Here is a 26022-nt window from a genome sequence, read left to right as displayed (position 1 = left end):
AAGGTAAGCTGTACTCGCCCCTAGCTCCCTCCTGCTACTCTCGCATCAAGGTAAGCTGTACTCGCCCCTAGCTCCCTCCTGCTACTCTCGCATCTTAAAAAAAAAAAAAAATCTGTATTCTAGCAAACAAGAGGGAATAAAGAGCACTAATCGAAACCAAACCTGTTGGTGGGGAAATTCATCCATTAAGTAGAGAGACCCCCGAGGGTGTACCGACCCTGAAGATATGAAGAAACACATTAAGAAGAAATAAATCAGAGCCGGCCAAAGAAGACAGACTGCTTCTTGTGCCCAAGAAAGGAGGGAGGACTTCCTATGGCTGAAACAAAGAATTCAAGTGAAGAAATGAGCGATGAGGTAGGGGAGCAAGAGTCATATCCTATGTGTCATGCTGAAAAATTCAAGGTAACCGAAAACACAGGAGAACTTTTAAACATGTCAGTGTAAGACATGTCAGTGTAAGAAACATCTTAGCAAATAATCCAATTCCAGCACAGTCCTGAGTCCGCCTGAAATTGCACTTGGCAGATTCTCAGAGCCTTCAATTCTTAATGGATTAGCAGTCTTTTATGGAGAAAGGCAACTATTAAAATCTTATAAAAATTTCTAGTTAGATTTTTTTAAATGAACAATTCTGTATACCAGTAACAACACTGCACCTATCATCAGTTCTTTCCCTGCCTTCATGGGACAAGTGAGCATTCCAGAGAATTTCTACATGACCAGTTGTTCATCTTTTTAACAGAATGCCATTCTTCAGCTCATGTAGAAAGGAGTGTGCAACTCAGAATCTGAGGGCAGGTGTCGTTGATAAAGACATTCCATGTGGAAAAATGATACAATACAAACTTGACTGGGTAAAAAACTAAGATGTAATCTTGAAATGCAAGCCATCTTCTTAAGAGAAAATATGTTTGGTGTTATTTAACATTCTGCAGTTAATCAAGATGCAGCAGATTCATTCTAAATTACTTCAAAATGTCTGAAAACCAGCACGATTTTTCAAAAGCACTTATTTTGTAACTAGATACTTTACCACTCCGTTTCCAGCTGGATATTTCACTATGATTTAGTGACTTTGTGAGCAGCTCAGAAGTCAGTCTACAGTGTGCCTTCCTTGACCACAGTCCATCGATTATTGGAGATCTCAGGTGTGTAGGAACCTTGTAGCTGAGGGACAACTTTGCTCTTACTTCAACAGTCACATCCAATTCACAAAAAATGGCCATGTTAGCCATGTTTTTAAAAGACAATGAAATAAACACAAAAAAATTACAGGAAATAACTGTTTGCCCAAAATATCACAACCCTACACAAGATCACTTTCAAGTTACTAACGTTTCAAAAGCAAACTAATGAAATCACTGCTTTAATAAACCAGTTTGAAAATGCAGACTTAAATTGCATATGACATCTGTCTATATCATGTTGTGTATCAGCAGCATCTGACAGTTGATTAGCTTCCCCTCTTGGATACAGTTCTTCACTTGGCTTCAAGGACACAGCTCTTAATTTTCCTTCTACCACCCCAATCATGCTCAGTGTCCTCTGCAGTTTTCTCCTCTTCCCCTTTTAGTATCAGAATGCCCCAGAGCGCAGTCCTCGGTTCTCCTCTTTATCTATACTCATTTATTGGGTCTCATCCACTCTCATTTTTAGGAATGGGCCAGAGAGTCCCCAATTTATATCCAACTGCTTGTTGACAAAGAATGAAAGAAAGGCTGTATTAACATGCCAGGCAAGAGAACACATACTGAAGAAGATATCCAGAGTAGTTCACTAGAGGGAAGAGTCTAAGGAGATCTTAGGCTGTGGAAAACAGGGTTTCTAGAGCTTTTGCTAATAAAAAAATTAAAAATACTGCTCTGGATGGGATGGGAGTCCCTGGATGGAACTGGTTCAATAAGGATCTGCAGTTAAAGCCATGTTTTTTGCTTTTTTGTTTTCAGTATTTTTTTGTAACAGCCTTCAGTTTTGTTATATTCAGGCCAAGTTTACTTTAAGTTGAAAATTTTTTTTCTCTTCTCTACGGTACGATTTGGATATCTAATAAAGAACTTAAAATAGTACAGGCTCCCAAGTATCTCTTCACCTTGATCTGCTCTACCTGCACCCCCTTTTCAGTTGATGGCAATTCCACCTGCACAGTTGCTCAAGCCAAAAACCTTGGAGCAGTATTGCCTTAAAACAAGAGGCCCTTATCCAGAGCCTTGAGCTTTTGAAGAGTAAAAGGACATGCCTATCTTGAGTTCATACTCATTCTAGACCAACTCCAGGTACTCAGGATTCCAAATACCCTGATAAATAGGCTCAACTGTTCAAAAATTGGATTACATTATCAGTGTATGCACTCGTGTATAAAGGCGGTAGACAGATTTTGAACATGCAAGCTAGGATATCCATACAGATGGGGGGCAGGAGGCCCCCCCTTCCCATACAATTCAGAGACAGGGATAAGAAGAGAAGGGCAGGCTGAGTATCAGCTCTCCTCACATGTTCTGGTACTGGACTTTAAATCTGGCTTTTCAGGTGCATTTATCAAGACAGGTACACTGAACATATTTCTATTTAGCAAAGCTTTTGAATATTTAACATTTGTGTCTCCACTGCATTCTTGCCCCAGGACTGCAAATACTTAGAAGCATACCTGCCTTGCAGTATATCCTTTACTCCTTTCTCTTGATACTCACTCAATCCACAAACTGAGGAAATCCCATCAGTTATGTCTTCAAACTACATATTCTATTTCTTTCCTATTCTTCCATTACCACGCTGATAGAAATTACCATCATCTCTCCCTTGAATTATTGCAATGGACTCTTTCCTACCTTGCCTAATTCTACCCTAGTTTTGTAATCTATTTTCAATACAGCAGTCAGGATCTTCCCCTTTCTCCAAGTCTGCTCAAATGTCATCTCAATGAGGCCTATCCTAATCACTCTAAAATTACAACCACCCCCTTCCCTTTAACTTTCCCCATAGTATGTATTATCTCCTAACATCTACTGAATAATTTATTATGCCTGTAATTTTCGTTCATTTTCAAGAGGAAGTGCAAGGACCATTGTTTTTATGGGTCCCAATCACCTTGTAATATTGAGAGGCATTTATACAAACTGTCATCCTATTGGTTTCTAGTTCAGAGTAATCAAAGGAATGGAGAAACAATAATGGAACAGAGCTGACAGCAGTTTCTTCTACTTGGCAAATATGCAAAGACTTATTTAAAAAGTTCAATAATCAATGCTGGCTTAAAGACATTTGTCTTAACAGAACTTGGTAACTGAACTGTTTAAATTACAATGTGACTACAAGCTTATTCACAATCTATGAACTTCTGAATCTGCAATAAGCAGATGCTCACAGGAATGTAAGGACTGGGATACAGCAAGGTTCAAATATATTTCAAAAAATAGCTAAAATCCCAGTGACCTATGAAATGTTTGGTCACTCTCACCAGCAGGAGAGTAGTCTGCAACTTAGACTTTTTAGCCATTCAGTTCATTTTAAAATATTCAGCAGAAAAACCTTATAAAAATTCTAATCTCCTAAATGCCTAGCTGAAAAGCTTAAGTACTAACTCAGATACAGAACTATCCAGACTTCTTAGGTTCATCTGCCTAACCGCCTTTTTCACTTCACTAGGTGATGAAGTGATGCCTCCTAGTGATCAACTTGTATAATACAGCTTAGAGCAAGTCAGAATAGTATAGGGGCTGTTTGCTACTCTCTATACTCAATTCATGGGTTAAAACTATTACAACCCATTTGTGGTTCAAGCACTGCCAATCATCTATCTTTGTCCTTTCTGCCAATAGCCAAATTCAGGTTGTTTTTTTCCTCACCTACTCTTCTAATAGGCTAACCACTTGAATCTATACCATTCCATACAATACACTGCTGCCAACTCTATTTCTAGGATACAAAACTTTATTACCTCTCACTGTACAGAACATTCCAACTTCTTATCCTGGCATGCAAAACCCTCCTCAGAATAAGTACCACCGACCGGCCTTTACAATTTACTCTCCTTTCACTCAACCTTCCATGAGCTCCAGTCACTTACTTGTGCACTTCACTTTTCTTTAGTCTTTTCCTACCTTATCAAAACGTTTGTTCTCCAAAGTCCTATTCAAATACCACAGCTTAGCTTTCTTTTGGCTGAGCGAATTTCTTCCTGATCATATCCCACTACTAATGTGATCACTAGTTAACATCTTAGATGAATGTTTTTATCATACTTAGTAGCATAGTGGATCATGCTAGAGGTTGGTGATGGTGCTGACAGCACTTAAGAAGTCTAAATGCTCTGGTTGAAAATTTACTATTCAACATAGAGAAGGCAGGTTGAAGACACTTTTCTGAAGATGTCCAGCAAGTAACTGAGTTCAGGAGCATTAAGGTAATATTAGCTATGAAGTGACAAATTAAAATATGAGTGGATGAAATGGAGCCCTGGGGTCTAGTTCTCTTCTTTTCATCCTAAATCCAGAATGCAGGAGATACATTAGAGCAGAGGAAAGTAGCCCCATGAAGGTAGTTTAAGAGGGTATGAGAAACTTGCTTGGGTGCTGTAAAGTCTCATGAAACTGCTACTATTTCAAAGTATTGATACTCTAGAAGCCTTTGGGGTGGCAGTAGGGAAGCATCAGGTACTCCAGTGACTGACAGGGGGAGAACACCTGAATCTATTTGAAATTTGAGTGTTGCCCTAGCTGAAGAACATCCTCTGCCCCCCTTTAAAAGCCCACAAGCACTTAAGATCCTGAGTCCACTTCTCAAACTAGGTAAATGCTTCAGTTGTTCACAATACAAATGTGATAGCCACTTGGGCAATCTCTTCATTTAAGGGACTAGATTCCAAGGATAGAGTCTCCCTTTCAGTCTTCTATCACGACATAACACGTAGTCTTGAGAGGATACAGACTTCAATTTGTTATTTGCTTAAAAAAAAATTTTTTTTTTCAGCAAATGAGCAAAGGCCTTTGTTAGGCATTAGAGGAAAGCAGAAGCAGTATAGATAATGCTTTCCAAAAATACAAGGATGAAGGAAAACAGATCGAATGATATGAACTTGAGTACTGTAAATGGCAAGGTTACTTTATAAGAGGAATTCAGGCTGTAGGCCAACAACTGGAAGGCAGAGGTTGTGTCCCAGAAGACAGAACTGACAGCTTAATGGATGCAAGACAGAAGAGTGAAAGGGAGAAAATGAAAGAACTCTATGGGGTAGCCAGACCCAAAAAGGTGGAGAGATACTTTTACCAAAGATAGAACCCAGGAAATCTTTTTATGGCAAGCTTCAACAATTGCCAGTAAACTTACTAGGAAAATCAAATCTCACATTAAAGGGAACAAATTTGCCACACAACTCCTAACTACAAACTACATGATTCAAGTAAACCAAGTGAGTAACAATGACTATCTTTGCACAGGTCAGAAACCAGGACATTCAGCAGTTGTTGCTTCTAATAAGATCCCATTTACATTTTCAGTCATTGTTTCAACCTCATCTGTGTACTCAGTTTCCAAGGAAACCATTATGCACAATGAAGTGAAAAGCCTCAGATGAAGTAAAGGACTCTGGTCAGCATGCAATTCTTTGGGCTATATTCCTAAATCTTACTGGGGCCTGTTTACCTATTACTGAAATGTAGTTATTTGCCTCTTATGTTCCAGGATATCCTTCATCAAACCATCTTTTCTATACCTAAAGATCCTCAGCATATTTGACCAATGTGACAGTCATCTTAACCTCCCTCCTCCCAAACTCAGCTTCAGCTCTAGATGTCCAGGTCTACCCTATTCACCAGTCTCCCTTTGGTCTTGTTACCAGGAATCACAACCTCTTCTTTCAGCAAGAGGACTGGATGCCAAGAATCTTTTGCCTCCTTCCGTTCCACTGCTGCCTAAAAACCTGGACATGAGGGACGCCTGGGTGGCTCAGTCGGTTAACTGTCTGCCTTCGGCCCAGGTCAGGATCCCAGCGTCCTGGGATCGAGCCCCGCATTGGGCTCCTTGCTCAGCGGAGAGCCTGCTTTTCCCTCTGCCTCTGCCTACTACTCTGTCTGCCCGTGCTCGCACTCTCTTTCTCTAACAAATAAATAAATTAAATCTTAAAAAAAAAAAACCTGGACATGATGGGTAAGAGCTGCCATTTCAGCCACTAAAGCAATTTAAAAAATAAAATAAGATAAGAACTAGGAAAAGGAAAGGGGGAGGGGAAAGGGAAGAGAGAGAGGAGAGATGGAAGCCATCCATATGCCATGGACAGCAAAGCAAAAGCCTTTGAGAACTATGAAGCTCCCAAATCAGCCCCCGAGTCTAATTTACACCTAGAAGAAAATGCCTTTCAACCCACATTACATTTGGTTTGTTTGGCCAACATGTGTATGCAAACTAGGCACAGCGGAGGGAACAGCATATGTTTAAAACTGATCCAGATAAACTCTTATGTACTCTATAAAGTATTTGATATTCTGAAATCCCCAGCTTTATGAAAGTACCTATTTAACCACTAGTGTACACAGAAATATCCCTAAGAAGCCAGTGAAGACTTCTCTTAGAGTGGGTAGGAACATAGGCTAAGGCCAAACAAGTGGACATCACACCAGCTACAACACAGACCAATGGGGAGGATGTGTTAGTTGCTCAACTTCTATTTTATGTATATAGAGAGAGTATTACCGTCCTCAAGTATAAAGATTAAATAAAGCATTATTTCTACTATCTTAAATGAGTACACATTTGGATCTTCAAAAATGATTAAGATCTATAATGCTATAAAAGCAAAATCGCACCTAGTTTAAAACAGAAATAGTATAGGAATGTATTTCCCTGAACTCCTCAAAATATACCTAACTTTTAAAACCAAATCTAGGGGCGCCTGACTGGCTCAGTGGGTTAAAGCCTCTGCCTTCGGCTCAGGTCATGATCTCAGAGTCCTGGGATTGAGCCATGTGTGGGGCTCTCTGCTCAGCAGGGAGCCTGCTTCCCCCTCTCTCTCTGACTGCCTCTCTGCCTACTTGTGATCTCTGTCAAATGCAGAAATAAAATCTTTAAAAAAATTAAAAATAAAACCAAATCTGTACTTAATGGTCACCTTATACTTATCATTTAAGGTTCTTTTACTAATCAATCTTGACATTTTTACAATTAAAAGTGAGCTAATTATGTGTACATTTAGGAGTCTCAATTGTCCAGAAGACAAATGATAAAAGATTCTAACACGATAGAGTAAATCATTCTTTTCTTTCTCCATTAATAGGCATACAATACACAATTTACAACTTTCTATTTTTCTGGTCATTTTGAAAAACTATTGTAACCAACTATTTTCATAAAGATAAAGAAATTGTGGCCATTATAAGATTTCAGTTTCTCTCATTCAAAATCTTATTGTACCTCTAGAAAGATGTAGTCCCCTTCTATTTAAACCTGGGTGGGCTTTTGACTGACTATAATCAATACAGTAGGCAAGGACTTCCCAGATTACATCATGAAAGGGATACAACTTTTACCTCTTGGAACCCAGCAATGCTACTGTAAGGCAGTACCTAGGTAGAAATCTGGCTATATCCTACCTAACATATCATCCAACATCAACCACCTGTGCATGAAAAGCCTTCAGATAATTCCAGTCCCTGACCTTGAAAAGCTACCCCTAACAATGCTCAGTACAGCAGAAATGAACCAAGCAAAGTCAACAATATAAATCTTGTCAGTGTTGAGAGTGGTTTTATCCAGCACTAGGTAACTGCAACTGCTGATACTTTCCATCTCACAGAACCACTGAATTTACAGAATATACACAAACCTAGCATTATTTTACCATTTTTCTCAATATAAGCCAAGGAGTATGTAGTATTTGACAACTACGAAGGACCTTAGGCTATCCTGGTTGACTGAGATTGAACTAATGAGAATCCATCATTTACCTCGCTACAAGACTCTGTAAGAAGGGTATGATACAATGCAAAGAGTCCAGATAAATCCTATTTGATCTACACATACGTAAGTTTGCTGTACAACTACCATCTTCCAGGCCCAGTGTAAGATAGGAAATCCAACAGTGAGCATGCATCCTTAAACTACCTCTTAAACCGGTAGAACCAGTTCAGAACTGAAGGTATAGGTATTAAATGAAACTGCAGAGTAGGTATTAAACAAAGAGAGACGTTATGTTGAGTAAGACATGCACAGAAGGCTAGAGGGAGGAAAAAGTTGAAAGAAAAAGCAGCCAAGCAGAGCTGAAACTGCAAATGCAGGTTAAACAGGCTGCATTGTTGACATGGGTTGCTCTAAAGGTAGTAGGCCCTCTCACCAAGCCAACTGAACAGAGATCAGATCCAGCTTCTAGTTGTCAAACTCACATCAACTTGCCTAATCCAAGTCTAAAACAGCATCTTAGGGGTGCCTGGGCGGCTCAGTGGGTTGAGCCTCTACCTTCAGCTCAGGTCATGGTCTCAGGGTCTTGAGATGGAGCCCTGCGGACTGGGCTCTTCGCTCGCAGGGAGCCTGCTCCCCTGCCCGCCTCTCTGCTTGTGATCTCTGTCAAATAGATAAAATCTTTAAAAATAAAATAAAATAGTATTCTTATTTCAGACATGTATCTCATTGTCCACCTCTAGATTACCTGTCACAATGTCCAGAGCTCCAGGTAGATGTTAGGGATGGAGAAAATAGGCTGATAACTTGGGTGCTCTGGAACATTAATATCCAAATACTATCAGACTTAATTTTACTCTAGATTATTTCTGGATGTGAGCCAAGGCCAAAAAATTAGCATATGAAAAAGGTGAGGTTTTTTTGAAACTAGCGGAATTTAGAGAATTATATTCTAATTTTACATAAAAAAATTTTCAAAATGGGGAACAGGTTTATAATTCTCATCCAGTATTCGTCTGTTCTTTTGTATGCCAAGTAGAGCACCTCTTAGCCAAGAGCCATTTTGCCTTTAGAAACACAACAAAACCCCAATTAGTTCTAAAATTAACTGCCAAAATCAATTTAAAATGTGATTCCAACTACAAGTTCTAGATTTTCTTATGTTTGGGAAGCACATTTACTAAATGCTCATATGGTTCTAAGTCGTAGACGCATTAATGTATTCTCATTAATGTTTACCACAATCTTCACAAAACTATGAGGCTGAATTAACAGTGATAGATGAACCCCCAAAGCCTGTATTTAACCATTCTACCTCCACTACCCAATATATTAACTATTTTACTCCCACATTAATTTAAAAAATGATAGTTCATCCTTTGTTTAGGGGCTATACAGCCTTAATCTAAAATTAAATCTTTTCCATTTTTATTTATATTTTTTATTCCTATACAGCAACCTCACCCACAATTCTCATTCCTTAGTCCACCTATTTGATGAAAGTAGTCACAGACTGGAGAATGGCTAGGAAAAAAATCCTGTGTTGGATTAACTCTGAAGCATGCAGTGTGTATTCAGTTTTTAATCCATTTTCACTGGTCAAAACAAATCTGCTTGCACATTTAACATTACTTGTACTGTGATTCTGTAAGAATGTCTTCATAAGTAGAGGAAAAACAGCATTTAGAGGGTAAAAGGGTATGATGTCTACAACTGTCATTTAGAAAAAATGTGTGTATGCTTAAGAATATAGGGCTATGTAGCAAAATCAATAAATGTTGACAGAAGAACACACAAGAATTCTTTCAACTATATTTTCAGAATTAGAGTTATACTATCTTTCATGTCCTAGTTTTAAAACTGCCTTCAAGGAAGGGTTATCCTCACTTGAAATACTCTCAATAGGTGGTTTTTAGCATTTTAAACCCTTTAAAAGGACTTCTATGACTTAGTCTTCCATGGCTTGGCCCTTTCTATCTCCAATCAGTCTTTCAACAACTTGAATGTACCCCAGACTGTCCTACTTTAGGACTTTCAGTGTGTTTCCTCTACTACCTTCAACTGAACTGCTTGCTCTCTGCTCAAAGGATCCAACTTTCAGTACACAAATTCCTACTCTTCCTTGAAATTCCAGCTAAAAGCGGTCATGTAAGTTTTGAGTCTTCTGGTAGAAACTACTTCACTACTCCATGAAAAATTTATCAGAGCCACAACAGTCTAACTTCATTACAAATATCAAAATTATGACTATGAATAGCATTAACTCTTGATGTAAGGTCTGTCAACTTCTGGCACTTTTCATCACTAATCCCCAAATTCCTTCTTGGTTTTTAAGTTTAAACCACACAAGGAACTAAAAACTACTTTTATCTTAAGCAACATTTTCTCCTGAGTTTCAAAAGAACAGAACTCAAAACAAGTAATTAAGAGATCTACAAAAGCTACAAACTCTTAATTTCCAATATGAAAATTAAGCAACTGGATTAATGATTTATTTCCTGCTGGCAGTTTATTATTTCTAAATTGTTATGCTTCATTGCTCATCTATTTTACACTTAAGATAATTAGTCAATGCCTTAATTTTTTTAACTGAAAAACCTAGAAGTACATGATGTCAAATGGAAGAAATACAAGATACAAAGTATACTATATTTTTTGAAAATATAATTAATACATCAATTAAAAATTTCTCATGGATAAACACTCATCTTTTAAGTAATTTCGCACCCCAACAAAGATGTCTCCATTTCTCAGAAGTCACATAAGTGATCCCTAATTATTCCAAGAACTTGTTTTTTTAATCTAAGTTATATTCTGGTACCTAGATATTTAAACCAGTATACGAAGTTACCACTATGAGTTAGCTAATCTCACCGTTATCATTTACATTTACTTTTCAGCTATTAGACTTAGTCCTTTAAGTCACAAATTACCTAAATTATGAATACACATTTTCAAAACAAAATCCAGTTCACAATTACCAATTGTATATATACAGTGCAGATTAAAAAAAAAAAAAAAAAAAAACCTAAAGTAGCATAAGATTTCGCTTTCCTAAGGTTCCTATTAAGAACATACACTTCTTCTAAACTACCCATTTATTCTGTACATTTAAAATAACATTTGGCTTGAATTAGTCAAAAAATATAAAGGCTAAAGTTTTTTTTTAAGACTAACCCATAAAAATGGACTCAAATTCTAAATCAAGCCCTGAAACCAAGCATTCAAAAAATATCTGAATATTAGTTTAGTATTTCTATATTGTATAAGGTTTTCACAAACAATAATTTAAAGTTTTATTTTTATTTTTAATAATGGTAATGGCCTACAACTCAGAAAAACCCACAAACTCATACTGTCTTACAAACAGCAGTAATATGAACAGTTAATTCAGTTATCTTAGGGGCCTTATTATAATGAGTATATAATAATAACCCATTCACATTATAATGAAGACATTTCTATCAAAGCTAATCCCTTTCAGGTTTGTTTTTATTACATGAGCTAAAAAGGAAACAGAGGTAGAATCCCATTTTTCTAAGTATTATTCCGGAACACAGTTCCACACAATTAAGATATTTTTATGTCAGAGAAATATTAATACTGCTTCAGTGAACTAGATAAAAACTCCGAAAATTTTCATAAACTTTCAGATATCTGTGAATCTTTAATCACTAAAGAACTAAGTGATTTATGAAACTATTGTTGTTTACTTACCATATTTGAATGACCACAAAATGACAGAAAAAATTTTTCAAAGTATTAGCTTACAAAGGTGATTATATGAGATTCTGCCATTTCTAGAGAGAAAAAATAGAACTTCTTGGTAATCTGGTGCCTGAGTTAGGGGAAACTATAAACTGAAAATGTAAAGACAAAATTCAAAGTATCTCAAAAATGTCTATATTTAACTCAGAGTAAAAACCTTTCTAGTCTTCCAATAACAAACTCCATTTAGCAGGGTTTGGGAGGTCGCTTTTAAAATTATAGAAATTTACAGGCCATCCTAGCCTAATCATAGAATAGCCTACTCTAATAAACATCTCTACTCTCTGCTCTTCAAAAAAAATATATAGAAATATATCCACATTTTAAAAAAAAAAAAAACCACCCAAAATATCACCAGTACATTTTATAAAATTAAATGCAAATTTTATTAAGGATTTCAAATTACATATTTCAAATTTCGAAAATGGAATAGAACCATTTTGGAACTGGAGAGATGGCATAGATGAACACTGCAATGCCAAATTTATTAAGAAAACAATTCCTCTGCAAACCACATCCCCTTTATGTAACAAGATGAAATAGTATCTGTCCCTTCACTTTGGCAATAGCTATTACCTAAAGGAATGGAAAAAAAAATAGTGATTCTGCTGCTTAAGTTCATTAAAAATGGGATTCTATCTTTAAAATTTTTGAGTTCAGAAAAGGCTGTGAACAAATGAGCTATGGGTACAAAAACAAGAATCAGCAAAGAATATCTAATCAAAGCAAACAAAAGCATTTTGAAAATAAGAGGAAAAACAAGGTGTTTTCATGGCATTTTTTTCCTACACACTACCGTAACTGGTTAAGGATTTCCAGTAGTTAATTGAAATCTCAGGAGAGGAATGAATAGTACTATACAAATAACAAGATGTGTTCACATTCCAAGATCTTAATACTAAATTTTCAAAAAGGAAGCTCTATCACTTCTAAGAACAAACTTAATGTAATTTTATTAAGAGCAGGAACTCTAGGCCATCTTCTAATTATAATCCATTTAGTCTACCCTCACCGAGTCAAAGCTTTTAAGCTCATCACAAAAAATTAACAGTAATTAGCCTGAGGTATTTTAAATGTGGCTCTACAGTCTCAAATTTAATGGCATTTCCCCCCACTAAAAATGGTCTTCTTCCTATGTTAATCCCATGATCTCTGTAGTTTATACTACAATATGGTCATAACTAAAACACCTAAAAACAATCCTTGGACCTTTACAAAAAGTTGCTCCATCTATCAGCTTCTATTAAGATAGGAGCCACACAAAGATCTGCAAGAGGTTGTCTGACCAGATCCAGAATAGAGGTACTGAAAACCTTTGTTTTCCAGTTGAACTATCAAGCTCTGGTATGAATAAAATGCTGGCTATCATTCTTGTGATACAAATAGGTCCAAATTTTTGAGCTTTTAATGAGATCAAGAAACATTTCATAAAATTTAACTTAATATGCCTTAACATATCCGTGAGGTAGTTAGGTAAACAGTACTACCCATTTTAATACATAGTAAACAGAAGCATGGGTAAATGACATACTCATACTTTAAAAGCAGTAAGAATCAGAATTAACCATAGAGGCTTGGGGCCTTCTCTCTAGCTCTAATCAAAGGAAATAAAAGATTAACCTTTTAATCTTTCTCTTAAAAAAACATTACATCACTTTGCCTTTCTTTTTTATACTTTCTTAATTAGCCGATGTAGTACCTCTCCCAACGCTGACACACTTCTCTTCCATAATATGGTAAACTGGGTACAATGCTTAATTCAAGCTAGGCCTCAGCTTCTACCTGAATTAGTACAAAATTAAGACATTATCTTGTGAGAACTAAAATTATATTTGACATTTTTATTTTAGGCTGCAAAAACAAAAACAAGCAAACAAACAATAACAAAAAACTTGAAATAGGCTTGTCAAATGATGTAAATTCATCCTTTCCAGGGAAGCAGAAGGTAGACCCTACCATAAAGAAAAGACGCTTAGTTAATGGAAGTTAAATTTAAAAGCACAATTAAAATAATGAGGCTTAACTTCTGAAAATAGGTTTTATTCACCTGCCTACAGTACCAATAACCACACTGTGAGTTAGGTTTCTTTACTCCGGTTTCCTTACCAGTTTTCTAACTATGTCACCAAAAATAAAAAACCATTAATAATCCAAGTTATCAGTTGTTGTCTTACTGGAAATTCTTAACCATTTTATTTGTCTCAATAAGTTTTGTTTGTTTTTTAAATGAGGAATTGTCTAAGTCACTGCATTTCTATAACAAAGTAATGAAAAGCACAGGTAGTGCAAGCAAATGTAAACCCAATTCAACTACCAGCTGAAAAAAAAATACTTTGGTTCTTCAGGAAAAAAATTAGCAAAGCAAAAAATAAAAAGTTTCTTTTAACAGTTCTGTTTACTTTCATAGCTGTAATCTAAAATCTTTGTTACATGATAAAAATTATTCCAGAAGAACCAAACCACGTAGTAACGAATGAACATGCATGAAAAGAATTTGTGAAATCAACAGATCTGGCAGAAAAACTAGAGTTAAAATGCTAAGTAGAACAAACTGGTCTTTAAAATTATCAGTTCCTTTCCTTTAAAAAAAATTACTCAGTCTACCAAGAAAATACAAAAACATAAGGCTGTAAGTAAATAATAGTTGTGTTTAGGCTATTACAGTGCAGGTTATCCTCAAGGCCACATACATCCTGCTTCACTGCTGCTTGCACTCTGCTGGGTTTTGATCCTTCTGTTAAAGGAAAACAACAAGTCAATCTATCTTTTTCTACCTGCTTCGGTTAATTTTCAACACTAGTTATTGTAATTATATCATCTCATTGTTGTACCAAAATTTTTGCCAAATTAAAGAAAAGGTATGCAAGGATGGCAAATTATTTATTCAAATATTAGCAAGTCACAAAAATGCTTAAAATAAGGCCCGTATTTTACTCTGGAATGAACTCCATAAAATAACAAACTAAACCATAATCCTCAAAAACAACCAAGCAATTTATGTTAGTCATACTACCAATTATTTTTGCCTTTTTATAGATCAATTATTCAAACATACTAACACTCATACCCTTAAGAGTATTTGATTTGATTATTAACTACCCCTCTCTTACCTGCTCACTACATTAAAGTATCTTCTAGATCTTTTATAGTATTTAGCAAATGAATGAATGCACTTATCAGAAACCAAAGTTTCAAATGAATCCTGATAATGTACTATGTATTCTGGGGAAATAAAGGGCTTTACTAACCCTGATATGACAAATACTCAAGAACAACCAATTGGTTTCTGCACTTATCAGAAACCAAAGTTTCAAATGAATCCTGATAATGTACTATGTATTCTGGGGAAATAAAGGGCTTTACTAACCCTGATATGACAAATACTCAAGAACAACCAATTGGTTCTCTGGGAGTCTCAGAGAACAGAAGTGGCGTAGAAAACCTAACAAACAGTACTGCTTCCCTATTCCCAAGCACCCAGATTATTTTAAAACCTTTGTTTATAAAGCTATCCTTTGGAGGGAAAACCTAACAACAAATGCTGTAAGTAATTTCAAATTCTTCGTGTGACTCAGTCAGTTGAATGCTGACTCTTAATTTTGGCTCAGGTCATGATCTCAGGGTCCTGGGATCAAGACCCGTATCCCTGCACGCCAGGTCTAGCTCTGTGCTCTCAGGCCAGGAATCTGCTTGAGGATTCTTGCTGGCTTTTCTCCCTCTGTCCCTTTTCCTCTGCCCCTCCCAAGCCCCACTTGCCCTCTCTCTAAAATAACTAAATAAATCTTTAAAAAATAAAATGCTTCTTAAAAAAAGTTAAAAAAAAAAAAAAAAAAAAGCCCAGGGTGCCTGGATGGCTCAGTCTGTTAAGTATCTGCCTTTGGCTCAGGTCATGATCTCGGATTCCAGAGTTAGAGGCAGGTATCGACTCCTTGCTCAGCATGGACTGCTTCTCCCTCTAGCTCTGCCCCAACCTCCATCTCATGCATGCTTTCTCTCTCTCAAATACAATCTAAAAAAAAAAACCCAAGATAATGTATATTTTAAAAAGAATCTTAGGGTTTATTTAGCCTAAGACTAAAAAAAATACAAAGTCAGAACCAAAAATAAAATTTCTTAGGAAATGTGCATTCAAATTTCACGTATTATTGAAATGCCAGTGGGGATTAAGGTGGACTATACATTATCTCCAGTCAACAGGATTTATTAAAGAGTTCAATGGACAAAAATTAAGAGATTATCTATTCAGAGATATCAACTCTTATTTAACCTGCTTGAATTAAATAGAAAGCAGCACTAATTTTGCTCACCTTTGAGTCATAGTCTGGATCATTTTCCTCATCTCCTTCTTCTTCCCCTTCCTATATTAAAGTTCAAAATGCATCCATGAAGTAGGTACACAGTAGGAAGAAATGGCTCATAATGTATGGAGAAATTTTAATACAAGTTACTCTATAGGTCAAAAGATTTTCATGATTACAGAGTATGGTGACAATGCAATTTAATTGAAAGCTTCTAATATGAAAAATTTCCCAACACAACTTGAGACATCCAGAAAGCTTTTATTGAAAAGATTTACTGCAGCCAACGTTGAAAAAGTTTACTGCAGCTTTTGACTTCTTCAAAGAGCTGATAACCCTGCAGTAGAACAGAATTATTTGAAATAAAAAAAATGTTCTGAGTTTTGCAATTTATTTATTGAAACCTCATACATACATTGTTTGGCTGTAGAATTCTAAAACCATATTTTTTTTCCAAAAGGTTTATATCTCATATCACAGAATAATGATTATAGCAAAGGAATACATAAGTCACTCAATTTGCTTCTCAATGTGTTAAACAGAGAATTATTTGCTCATTTGGTAAACATTACCTCATCTGCTTCTTCACCTTCTTCATCATACTAAAAAGGGAAAAAAGGATGAAGTTTGAATGAAGCTAACAAACATTTGAGAATAGCATAGTTATAGCCATCTTATATCCACTAATATCTAAAGAGGAAAATACTTAACCCAAGGCAATTAATTATAAATTAAATGGCTGCAGGAATCACTCAATTCAGTGCCATTATCTAAATGTGACAATTTAAAAAGTTAAAATAAAGAACACAGTATGACTGTGCATTAAGTGTGATCAGGCAACTATTACTATGAATATTACTTGCCTATATTTATGTGAACACACAGCACAAAAAAGGCCCTAAAATCTATTGGAAAGACTGACACTTAGCAATAAAGATAGCCAAAATATGTGAGGGCAGCCTAATTTTACCGTAATCATTGCTTAATACTCCTTTAAATAAAAATTCTATGCTTCTAGTATTTTTAAGTAATAAAAAGCATCTTAGTTATGTTCTGGTCAAAGAGCGTAATATATCTACAACAGTGACCAAACACTAGTAAAATTGCACTAAGTCAAAGCAGTCTTCCTGTTAGCAGGAAAATAAAAGCTACCAAGACCCTAAGAGGACATATTTAAAACAACAAGAAAGTTATCTGTAAGATAGCAGTAATTAGCCTTTGAATTATGTTTTTTAAAAAATTACATCTTACATCTATTCATTGAACTGCTCACCAACTGTGACCATCATACCCTCACCAAATGATCTCAGCGCAGGATTCAGATTCACTCACATCATCATCATCATCTTCAATAGCTTCTCCAGTAAAGTATAACACTGATCTTGGGATTATACGCTCACGTAAAAAGTGACCAATTTCAAAGTCTGCAGCAAGGATAGCTTCAGCATCATCATCCTGTTGTTTTGTTTTGTATTTTTTTAAGGAAAAAAAAGGCACAAAATTAATAACTTTTATTTAATTAGGCACATGCAAAAACTCTTGGGTTTAAACTCTATGAAACAACACTGATCTTCACTTTTAACTTTCTATCATTTTAAAATTAGCTTATGTGTGTGGTTAAATGATCATCTATATATACCCTGGGTTCATAGGGTTTTAATAAAACAAAGTTCCCAAGTAAGTGTACATACTCAGAGAAATTTTGAGAAAATAAAAATTAGAACCAGTTATTGCTTATTTTTTTACTTCAAATGTTAAAATAAAAGCAACTTTGTTACATGACTAATTTTCCTTATAAATATTCACTATTGAAAATACCAAATGGAATAATACTAAGAAAGAATCTTGGGATTTAAATAACATTAGATATATAGCACATAATGGAAGAACATGGAAGATCACTAATACTTCCTTAAAGAGAGTACACAAGCAGTTGTATGTATAATGCCAAATTAGGAGACAGAATCCTACTTAATAAATACTAAGTCAATCTAGGATTTCTATTTAATGACAAACCACAACACAGAAATGGTACAGACATTACTCAAAATTCAAATAATGTCATTTAAGTTCCATGATACCAAATAATGAGTAAATATTCCATAGATGTTTATTTTGACTCATCAACATAATCCACTCACTTTGACAGAAAGACTTCTAATCACAGGTAAAGGTGTTCTAGTTGTAACTACTCAAGGCTGTTCTAGGGCCATAAATATTTGACAACAGAATTAAAAAAAAAACAACTTCAACACAAACTCCCAACCCACTCACTGACATGAAAACAGCACAAAACTCTACCATGTTCATTAAGTAGTTCTACCTAAAATTCAGGTGCTGCTTTATAGTCCCCCTTTTTGTCCCACAAAGACAGACATTTTGAACAAAGCCACTTACCACTCTTTACAAGCAGAAATACTTGCCTTTTACAGATCTGTTCTTAGCCTTAACCAACACTATTCCAACTCAAAATGTATTCAAAATACACATACTTTCTAATTCCATATGTATAAAACTACTCAACTATCTGAGTTAAAGTTAAAAAATCTGGCCAACAGAAGAGCAGATTCAAAACATACGTAGCTTACACCCTGCCTGCACAGACCTCTCTGAGGTTGTTCCTCCTTCCAGGCTGTATACAGGCACTACGGCAGCTCTTGGCTATATGCTCATAAATACATGGCCACAATATGAAACCATGTTTCCACTGGAGTAACAAATATAGAAAGAGTTTTAACCAGAATGTGGTTAGGAGTTTTAATAAATAGATAGTAGAAATGATTTATCTAATACTCCTAGTTTCAATACGAAAAATATCATCTTAAGAACTTGAATCCTCCCAATACTTCCAAGCCTCAAAAGAAAAGTCTTTAGCCTTTCAGCATTTCTCAATGGAAACAATACAGGCATTCTGAATAAAATAATTTCAGATGCATAAAAGTCTTCTCCATGCATTGCAAGCCTCAGAATGTAAAATCATAGTAGCAGCTATCCAACTTCCCACTTCTGAGAACCAGTTCTTTAATTTCATAGTGAATATTTCAACAAATTAATAATAATTTAACTTACCAGATCTCCGCTCTCAGGAACTGCAAAATTGAGAAAAGAAATTCAAATGAGTACAAAACTAAAGAAAGCTTGTAACAGAACAACCATCAATACCCAAACTAAAACCACTATTTACCTTCAGGAGGGGCAAAAAAATTAAAGAAAGAGTCATTGGAAACTGTTTTGGTCACAGTACGAACTGTCCCACGTCCCTTGTGTTTCTGCTTCTTCTTAATGGTTTTCAAAGTGACATTCTTTCCTTTTTTCCAATCTATCTGGCACCTTGCAAAACAAAGGAAGAATCTATCAGAATTACCATATTATACCTCACCGCTGGAAGAACCAAGATTTATCTAATTAAATATTATTTTTTTTTAAAGATTGTATTATTTTATAGAAAGAAGCGAGAGAGAGAGAAGAGTGAGAGCACATGCAGGTGAGTAGGGGGGAATAAATCACAAGCAGACTCTGGGCTGAGACACAGAGCTCAATCTCACAACCCTGGGATCATGACCTGAGCTGAAACCAAGAGTGGAAGCTCAACTGACTGAGCCACCCAAGTACCCCAAATGTTATTGTTTTAATTACAGATTTTAGAAAGAAAAATTGGCTCAAATGTTTTCAATAGCAATATAAAGAGAAATTTTTAATTCTGAACACATTTTTGCAATAAAGAGACAATTAACACAAATTCATAATATAATAAATTTAAGGATGTTCTCCTTTGAAGAAATGTCTCTAACACTATAAGCCAAGGAGAATTCTAGGAAAATAAGTGTGTTCATCTAAGAAAACACTTCTGAAATATTTAGAGATAAACTATGCATCAAGGACACACAGGATTTACTAAATAATACAAATCACAAATAAAACAAAAAGACAATATTCTGTGGAAGTAGTAAAATTAAACTCACCCTGTACAACCCATAATTTCTGGTCCATCGAAAGAAAAGGGATCAGAATCATCTGGTTCTGACCTCATCCTATATGTCTTTGTCAACACTTCATTTGTGAAATATTCATTGGGTTCAAAGTGAAATTCTAAGACGAAACTCTTAAAAAAAAAAAAAATTAATGAAATTCCTACATCACAAATGCTAATCCATTAGTAAGTAAAATTCAATCTGTTTATTTTTATAAACACATAAACGCTTAGGTGATAATGCCTTTCCTATTCTGGGAAAGGGTCAGATAAACCCCAAATTATGTTAAAAAAAACAGGACAAGACACAAAATAAAACTGAATAAAACTTAGCTTAGCTTACAATTTCTACTTATTAACATGTTTATAAAATAGTTTTATTCAGTAATAAGCTGACCAAGTACTCCTTCCTCCTTCCATACCCACAAAGAGGACTTTTAATCAACTTCTTATCCAAATTTGACAGGAACAGCCCAACTGTACTACACACGATAGTACTATAGCCTGTAGTAGTTTTCCCCATTCCTCACATACTACTGATGGTTTTTGGGAGAAGCTAGTAACTGATCTTTCATCATGAAAAGTGGAAGCCCTCTAACATACTCTGTTTATTTCCCAGACACATGCCTTTTGAGACAGAGTTAAGTATTTATAATGCTACTATTTTTTATTTATTTTTAATCTAGGATCAAGGAGTTCCTATATTTCAAAAACAGTTTTATGTCCAGAGGGAGGAAAAGAAAGAAATTCTGCATCACAATTACCAACATTTAAACCACAATTATTAACATCCTACCAACAATAGTACCAAGTATGAGCTTTAACTGCTTTCTGACCCATCTCTAGGCTTAGAGTATCACCTCTTTTTAGAAAGTTCCATATGTCTATCTAAAAACGTCAAATGTTAAAAAACTGAAAATACTTTAAAGTTCTTTTACCATGGGCTGGCCAGCATCTGAGAACTTCACTTTAATATCTTTCAAGTGCTTCAAAATAGGTTCATCATGTTCCTGCAAATTAAGAAAACATGGAAATGCATATCTAACATGGCATTTTAGGATTAGCGTGCTATTACTGGACAATAAACATTTAGCTGACTGAGATATTTTTAGTGAGGCTTTATGTAACAATTGTGAACCATAAGACCTATTCTCCAGATTATGGCTTGTACTAAAGTTAGTTTATTTATAAGCTCTACTTACTTCTACTGGCAATAGTAGAAAAAAAGTGACTTAACAGAATTACATCATCATCAGACTGAATGGGCTGAAGACTAAAAAAAAAAAAAAAATCAAGTCTAACTCAGGCATGTTGGCTTTAAAAACATTTCCTTTTCCAGCTGCTTCTTGTTCCTTTCACTCTGCTAGGTCCTTTTCTACTTTTCCAAAGGAGAAATACAATAATAAGCAGTCATTGTTATGAGATTTCTTTTCCTTGACTTTAACTTTCAACAATTACACTATAAGGCAACAAGTACTATAATACACAGAGTAGTGGCTCAAGAAATGCTGCTTCTTCTATTTCTTCTTTTTTTTTTTTAGATTGTATTTATTTATTTGACAGAGAGAATTCAAGCAGGCAGAGCAGCAGGCAGATCAGCAGGCAGAGGGAGAGGGAGAAGCAGGTTCCCCACGAAGCAGGGAGCCCGATGAGGGACTCCTTCCCAGGACTCTGGGATCGTGAACTGAGCCAAAGGCAGATGCTTAACCAAGGCACCCCTCAAGAAATGCTTCTAATTAGGACAGGAAAAGTTTCCCAGAAGGTGACATCTGTGTTGTACTCCCAGAAAAAGTGAGAATTGTAAAAGAGCTAAAGAGCTTTATATTATTCTTTTAAAAGGTAAATGTTCCTTGGAATATTTGTTTCAGACTGTAAAAGTCTTTTTGGGTCAGATAAAAGAAATTTTAAGTTTCCTCCCTCCAATCTCCAATACTAAGCAACTAAACAAAGAAGACAAAAGACTATGACAAAATATAGCTCAATGATAAACAGCTGTCAAAGGGACCACTTCATTATCTAATTTCTGAAAATGAATTATAATTTATTTATTACATTAATCAAAAATGTCATTTTCCTTCTACAGGTAACAGAGGTTTCAAAAGACAGCATCATTCTATAAAGGTCAACAATGGAGAGATTAGTCATCATAGCCATTTAAATTTCAAAGGTTTTTTTTTTCTTTTTTTTTTTTTTTTTAAAGATTTATTTATTTGTCAGAGAGAGAGCGAGCGAGAGCGAGCAAAGGCAGACACAGTGGAAGGCAGAGTCAGAGGGAGAAGCAGGCTCCCTGCGGAGCAAGGAGCCCGATGTGGGACTCGATCCCAGGACGCTGGGATCATGACCTGAGCCGAAAGCAGCTGCTTAACCAACTGAGCCACCCAGGCGTCCCAAATTTCAAAGGTTTTTATCCTTTGAGGTAGTCGGATGTTTTTATGAATAAAATTACCTGAACCATATCACTGAGCAAGTCAACATTCTTAAAAACAGTTAACCAGAATTCAGGAATTCCCTTGGGGTCTTCTTTTTCTTCATCTTTTTTCTCATCTTCAATCTTGGCTTTTTCTTTCAGCTCCTCCTTGATAAATGACAGCATTAAGTTACTAAATTCCTAAATCAGACTATTTGATAAAATCTTACCTATCCCCTTAACTTAAAAACCAGCAGTGAGTACAGAAACCAACAAATCCTCAATCACCAACTGCAATTTTCAATCAGTTAAGTTCTAGTCTAATTGTGTAAACACTGCTGTTACCCATACCAAACTTTACTTCTAGAAATATTACTACTACCAGACCCCTCCAAAAGAGAACCACTAAGAGAGAACCTATGAAATATATGGAAACAGTTTTAGAGAAAAATTGTAAAGCTTCAGGAAAAAAAAAAGAATAATAAATAAACATTGCCCAATTCCTCACCCCTTGTTCTTATCAAAACATTCAAATAGCAATGCTGGGGAAACAGAGTCATGTAACAGAAAACTGTATTTATGTCACAACCCTGCCACTTATTAATGGTAGGCAAGTCAATAGAAGCCTCCATTTCATCATGTGAAAAACAGTAACAATCTTTTATATGTCATGATGAGGTTCAAAGGGGAAGTTTATATAATCTATTAAAATTTAAATCTAAAAAAATGCAAGGTAATGATGTATTTGGGTACAGACGGCACCAGGGCTAAGAGTGGCTCATCTGTTCTGATTATCATTAACTCACCATCAATCTTACAATAAAATATTTCCAAGGTATAAAAAAACACTAAATTACAGTTGGTACCAACCGAAATTTCATCCTCCTCATCTGGTTTCCATTCACATTCTTCTTCTGTAGGTTCATAAATTGCATTAATGATCTCAAATCGCTAAAATGAGTTAAAAAAACAAAAAAGAAAAGCTTGCATAAAAACACTGACATCCAGCTAGTAGCTGTTTTTCATTAAAGATGTGTATAAATTTAATGAATGCATACCACAACTTGAATTGCTATTATCGATAGTTTTCCTAAATACCTCTAATAACCATTTTGGTGAGAGGTCTAAAGACTAACCACCCGCAAGTGTGTTTGTATTTCCAGAGCTTTACTGTAATCTCAAATTTTAGATCAAGAAAATAAAGTAGTAGAAATATTACCTTATCAAACAGAGGCTGATAGAGAACAGCATACTTTCTTTCAAGATCATGAACTTCCTCATAGAATTTGGCTTCTATCTGTGCACATTTAACTTGAAGATTTTTGAGAGCATTCACTCGTCTTTTAACTACCCTAGGCAAACTGAAAGGTTGGTACACACCAGTTACACAGCATCACAGTAAAACATAAGTCACACTTATATTGAAAAGTAAAGCAAAGAAGTTAGTGAATGATAGGTGTCCTATTTGAAGCAAAAGCAATACTTATTCAAAGTAATTAAAATTCCAGAAACATAAATACATGAACTTGACTATAAAATATTTCAAGAGTGAACATTTAAGCAAATACAGTAAGTTGTGATTAAAAAAATGTAAATCATATCAAACCTAAATCTTTCATTATAATCAAGTTCAGGATTAGACTTGTCTGTGCTGGCATTTAAGCTGTAAAATAGTCTAGCTCTTAGAAAGTTAGAAAGTCATGGACTAACCATCCTGAGAATAAGGACAATACCTTGCTTTAAAAAAAGTATGCATATCTCACCCATACCAGCTATTTTTAGGAAAAAGGATATTAGAAAAAAGGAGGGTATTCTACACCATTATTCCTATTTTAGTCCCTATTTAGAATTTAAACTTACATTTTTAAAAATGCATATTTCATTATGAGACTTTTAGTAACAGGTTTGAGATATAATTCATAAATCATACAATTTACTATGGGGGTATAAGCCCCCTGAAGTATGACTAAACTTATGAATCTCCCTACTGCTCAAAAAATGTTTGCTCAACATTTACTGAAATTCAGGGACTCTATACAACAGATAAGAATCCAGGTTAGAATTTCCTGCCTTAGGCAGATTGATGTAAATCAAGTAATTCTCTTACTTAACTACTACTTTAAGTTAAGATAATGAGAAATAAAAAATTACCTACATATACCAATTTTTTATTTCTCACAATTAAAAGTAAAAAGTCTAATGTTTTGTCAAGGTGATGAAACAGCATGGGGTGCTGCCCCACCCCCCCCACACTGTGTCTCAGAAAAACAAAAAGAATTCAACTCTAGAAATTTCAGAAGCAAGAAGAAAACAACTATTCAGGGACTCACACACGCAACCACACACATACTACGATCAACTTCAGGGTAAGAGTAACAACTTTACAGAGTTGTTACTGGAAAAGGGAGGGAATGGGCAGAATGGGCAGCAGTGAGGAGAGGCTCGAAGAAAGCTTTTGAAATTCTGCACTTGCCTTACAAAGGTCTCTATAATTCCTTCACCTTTTGCAGAGCCTAGTGCCAGCATTTTTAGTAGCTGATGAAAGCTGAACTGGCTGGCTGAGAGCCTACAAGCATTCTTCTTCCACCCCTCCAATCCAGGTAAAATGGATTACAACCAGAGGAGAACGCCTCTTCCCCAAGCTGCCAAAAACAAATCACCTGGAACTGACAGCAAACTTTTGAGTCCAAAGTAATCGGAACTCTCCTTAGGTTCATTCCAATCCCTTTTCTTAAATTCCATGGGACTGTCACAAACCAGAGCCTGATCTTTATTCCTCCCTTCAATAATCATTACTGGGGAGCAACTTATCAACCAGTGAGCCTGAGCTCTACAGCCAAAGTTAACTAAACCCTTAAGAAGTGTAATTTTTAATGAAAGAATGAAGTATTTATTATCTGAAGCCATATTATTAAACAATGTAAATATATTTAAAGAGATAGGGAAGAAACAAGACCAAGAAATCTGAAACAAAATAGAAATATTAAGTATGAAAAATACAGTGGCTAAACTAAATAACCAATAAATAGGATAAACAGAATAGGTTCAACTTAAGGAAGTCCATGAAAATTGAAAAGCTCTCTGGAAAGACAGAAAAATTATGACGTGGACGACAAAATTAGCAACAGCTGAAAGACAGAAGAGGTGACTATCTGATAAGTGAAAAATAAATTTCTCAGAGTTAAAGTAATATGGAAATCCTTACTCTAAACCCCTAGACAGTTTATGAGATTCATGAATATCAAAGACCAAAGAAAATTCTGAATGTGTTCAACAAAAGGCAAATAACCTACATAGGAGGAATCTGACATCAGCTTCAAAAGGAAATAGCATATACAAGAAGAAATGAACTTTTATTTAAGAAATCTAAACTTATAATTTTGTAAGCCAAACTATGATTCAAATATAAAGACAAAATAAAAATTGCATGAGGCATATAGGCTTTAGGAAATATGCCAGATATACTCATTACATTCATTAAAAATAATTTCTGAGGAAGTTTAAAAAAATTAAGAAATTACTATGTAAGTATGGGTGGCCAAATATCTTGGTAAATCTTACTGTTGCCTTGATAGGAAAAAAAAAGAAGACTAGAGAATGTATATTTATAAATAATACAGACATTAGTAAATTTATGAAATCAGTAGGGGTAAATAAACTTAACAAGTTATAACCCCCTTGGGGTGCCTGGG

The 26022-nt window shown here is 35.3% G+C and overlaps 1 protein-coding gene across 9 annotated transcripts in view; it reads right to left on the bottom strand.

Moving 5' to 3' along the window:
- Window positions 1-12013: 12013 nt before the first annotated feature.
- NAP1L1 (nucleosome assembly protein 1 like 1) overlaps window positions 12014-26022 on the bottom strand; it is a 34434-nt gene continuing 20425 nt past the window's right edge. For 2 of the 9 annotated variants that reach the window (XM_059402430.1, XM_059402436.1), the window contains 12 exons: window positions 23550-23691; window positions 23201-23281; window positions 22370-22498; window positions 20862-20933; window positions 19916-20055; window positions 19138-19283; window positions 19023-19042; window positions 17251-17408; window positions 16526-16555; window positions 15963-16013; window positions 14346-14389; window positions 12014-13607 (listed from right to left, as the gene is read on the bottom strand). In XM_059402430.1, the coding sequence (XP_059258413.1) occupies window positions 13462-13607; window positions 14346-14389; window positions 15963-16013; window positions 16526-16555; window positions 17251-17408; window positions 19023-19042; window positions 19138-19283; window positions 19916-20055; window positions 20862-20933; window positions 22370-22498; window positions 23201-23281; window positions 23550-23691 (1159 nt within the window). In that variant the 3' untranslated portion in view covers window positions 12014-13461. Of the gene's footprint in view, window positions 13608-13679; window positions 14390-15962; window positions 16014-16194; window positions 16291-16525; window positions 16556-17250; window positions 17409-19022; window positions 19043-19137; window positions 19284-19915; window positions 20056-20861; window positions 20934-22369; window positions 22499-23200; window positions 23282-23549; window positions 23692-26022 lie in introns of those variants that run through there. The other 7 variants (XM_059402431.1, XM_059402432.1, XM_059402435.1 and 4 more) reach the window with 7 other exon arrangements.

This window comes from Mustela nigripes, chromosome 6 (genome assembly GCF_022355385.1).
Source record: "Mustela nigripes isolate SB6536 chromosome 6, MUSNIG.SB6536, whole genome shotgun sequence".
NCBI classification, from domain to species: Eukaryota; Metazoa; Chordata; class Mammalia; order Carnivora; family Mustelidae; genus Mustela; species Mustela nigripes.
Note: the sequence above shows the minus strand (reverse complement) of the source record. Positions and strands in the feature narration are given on the sequence as shown.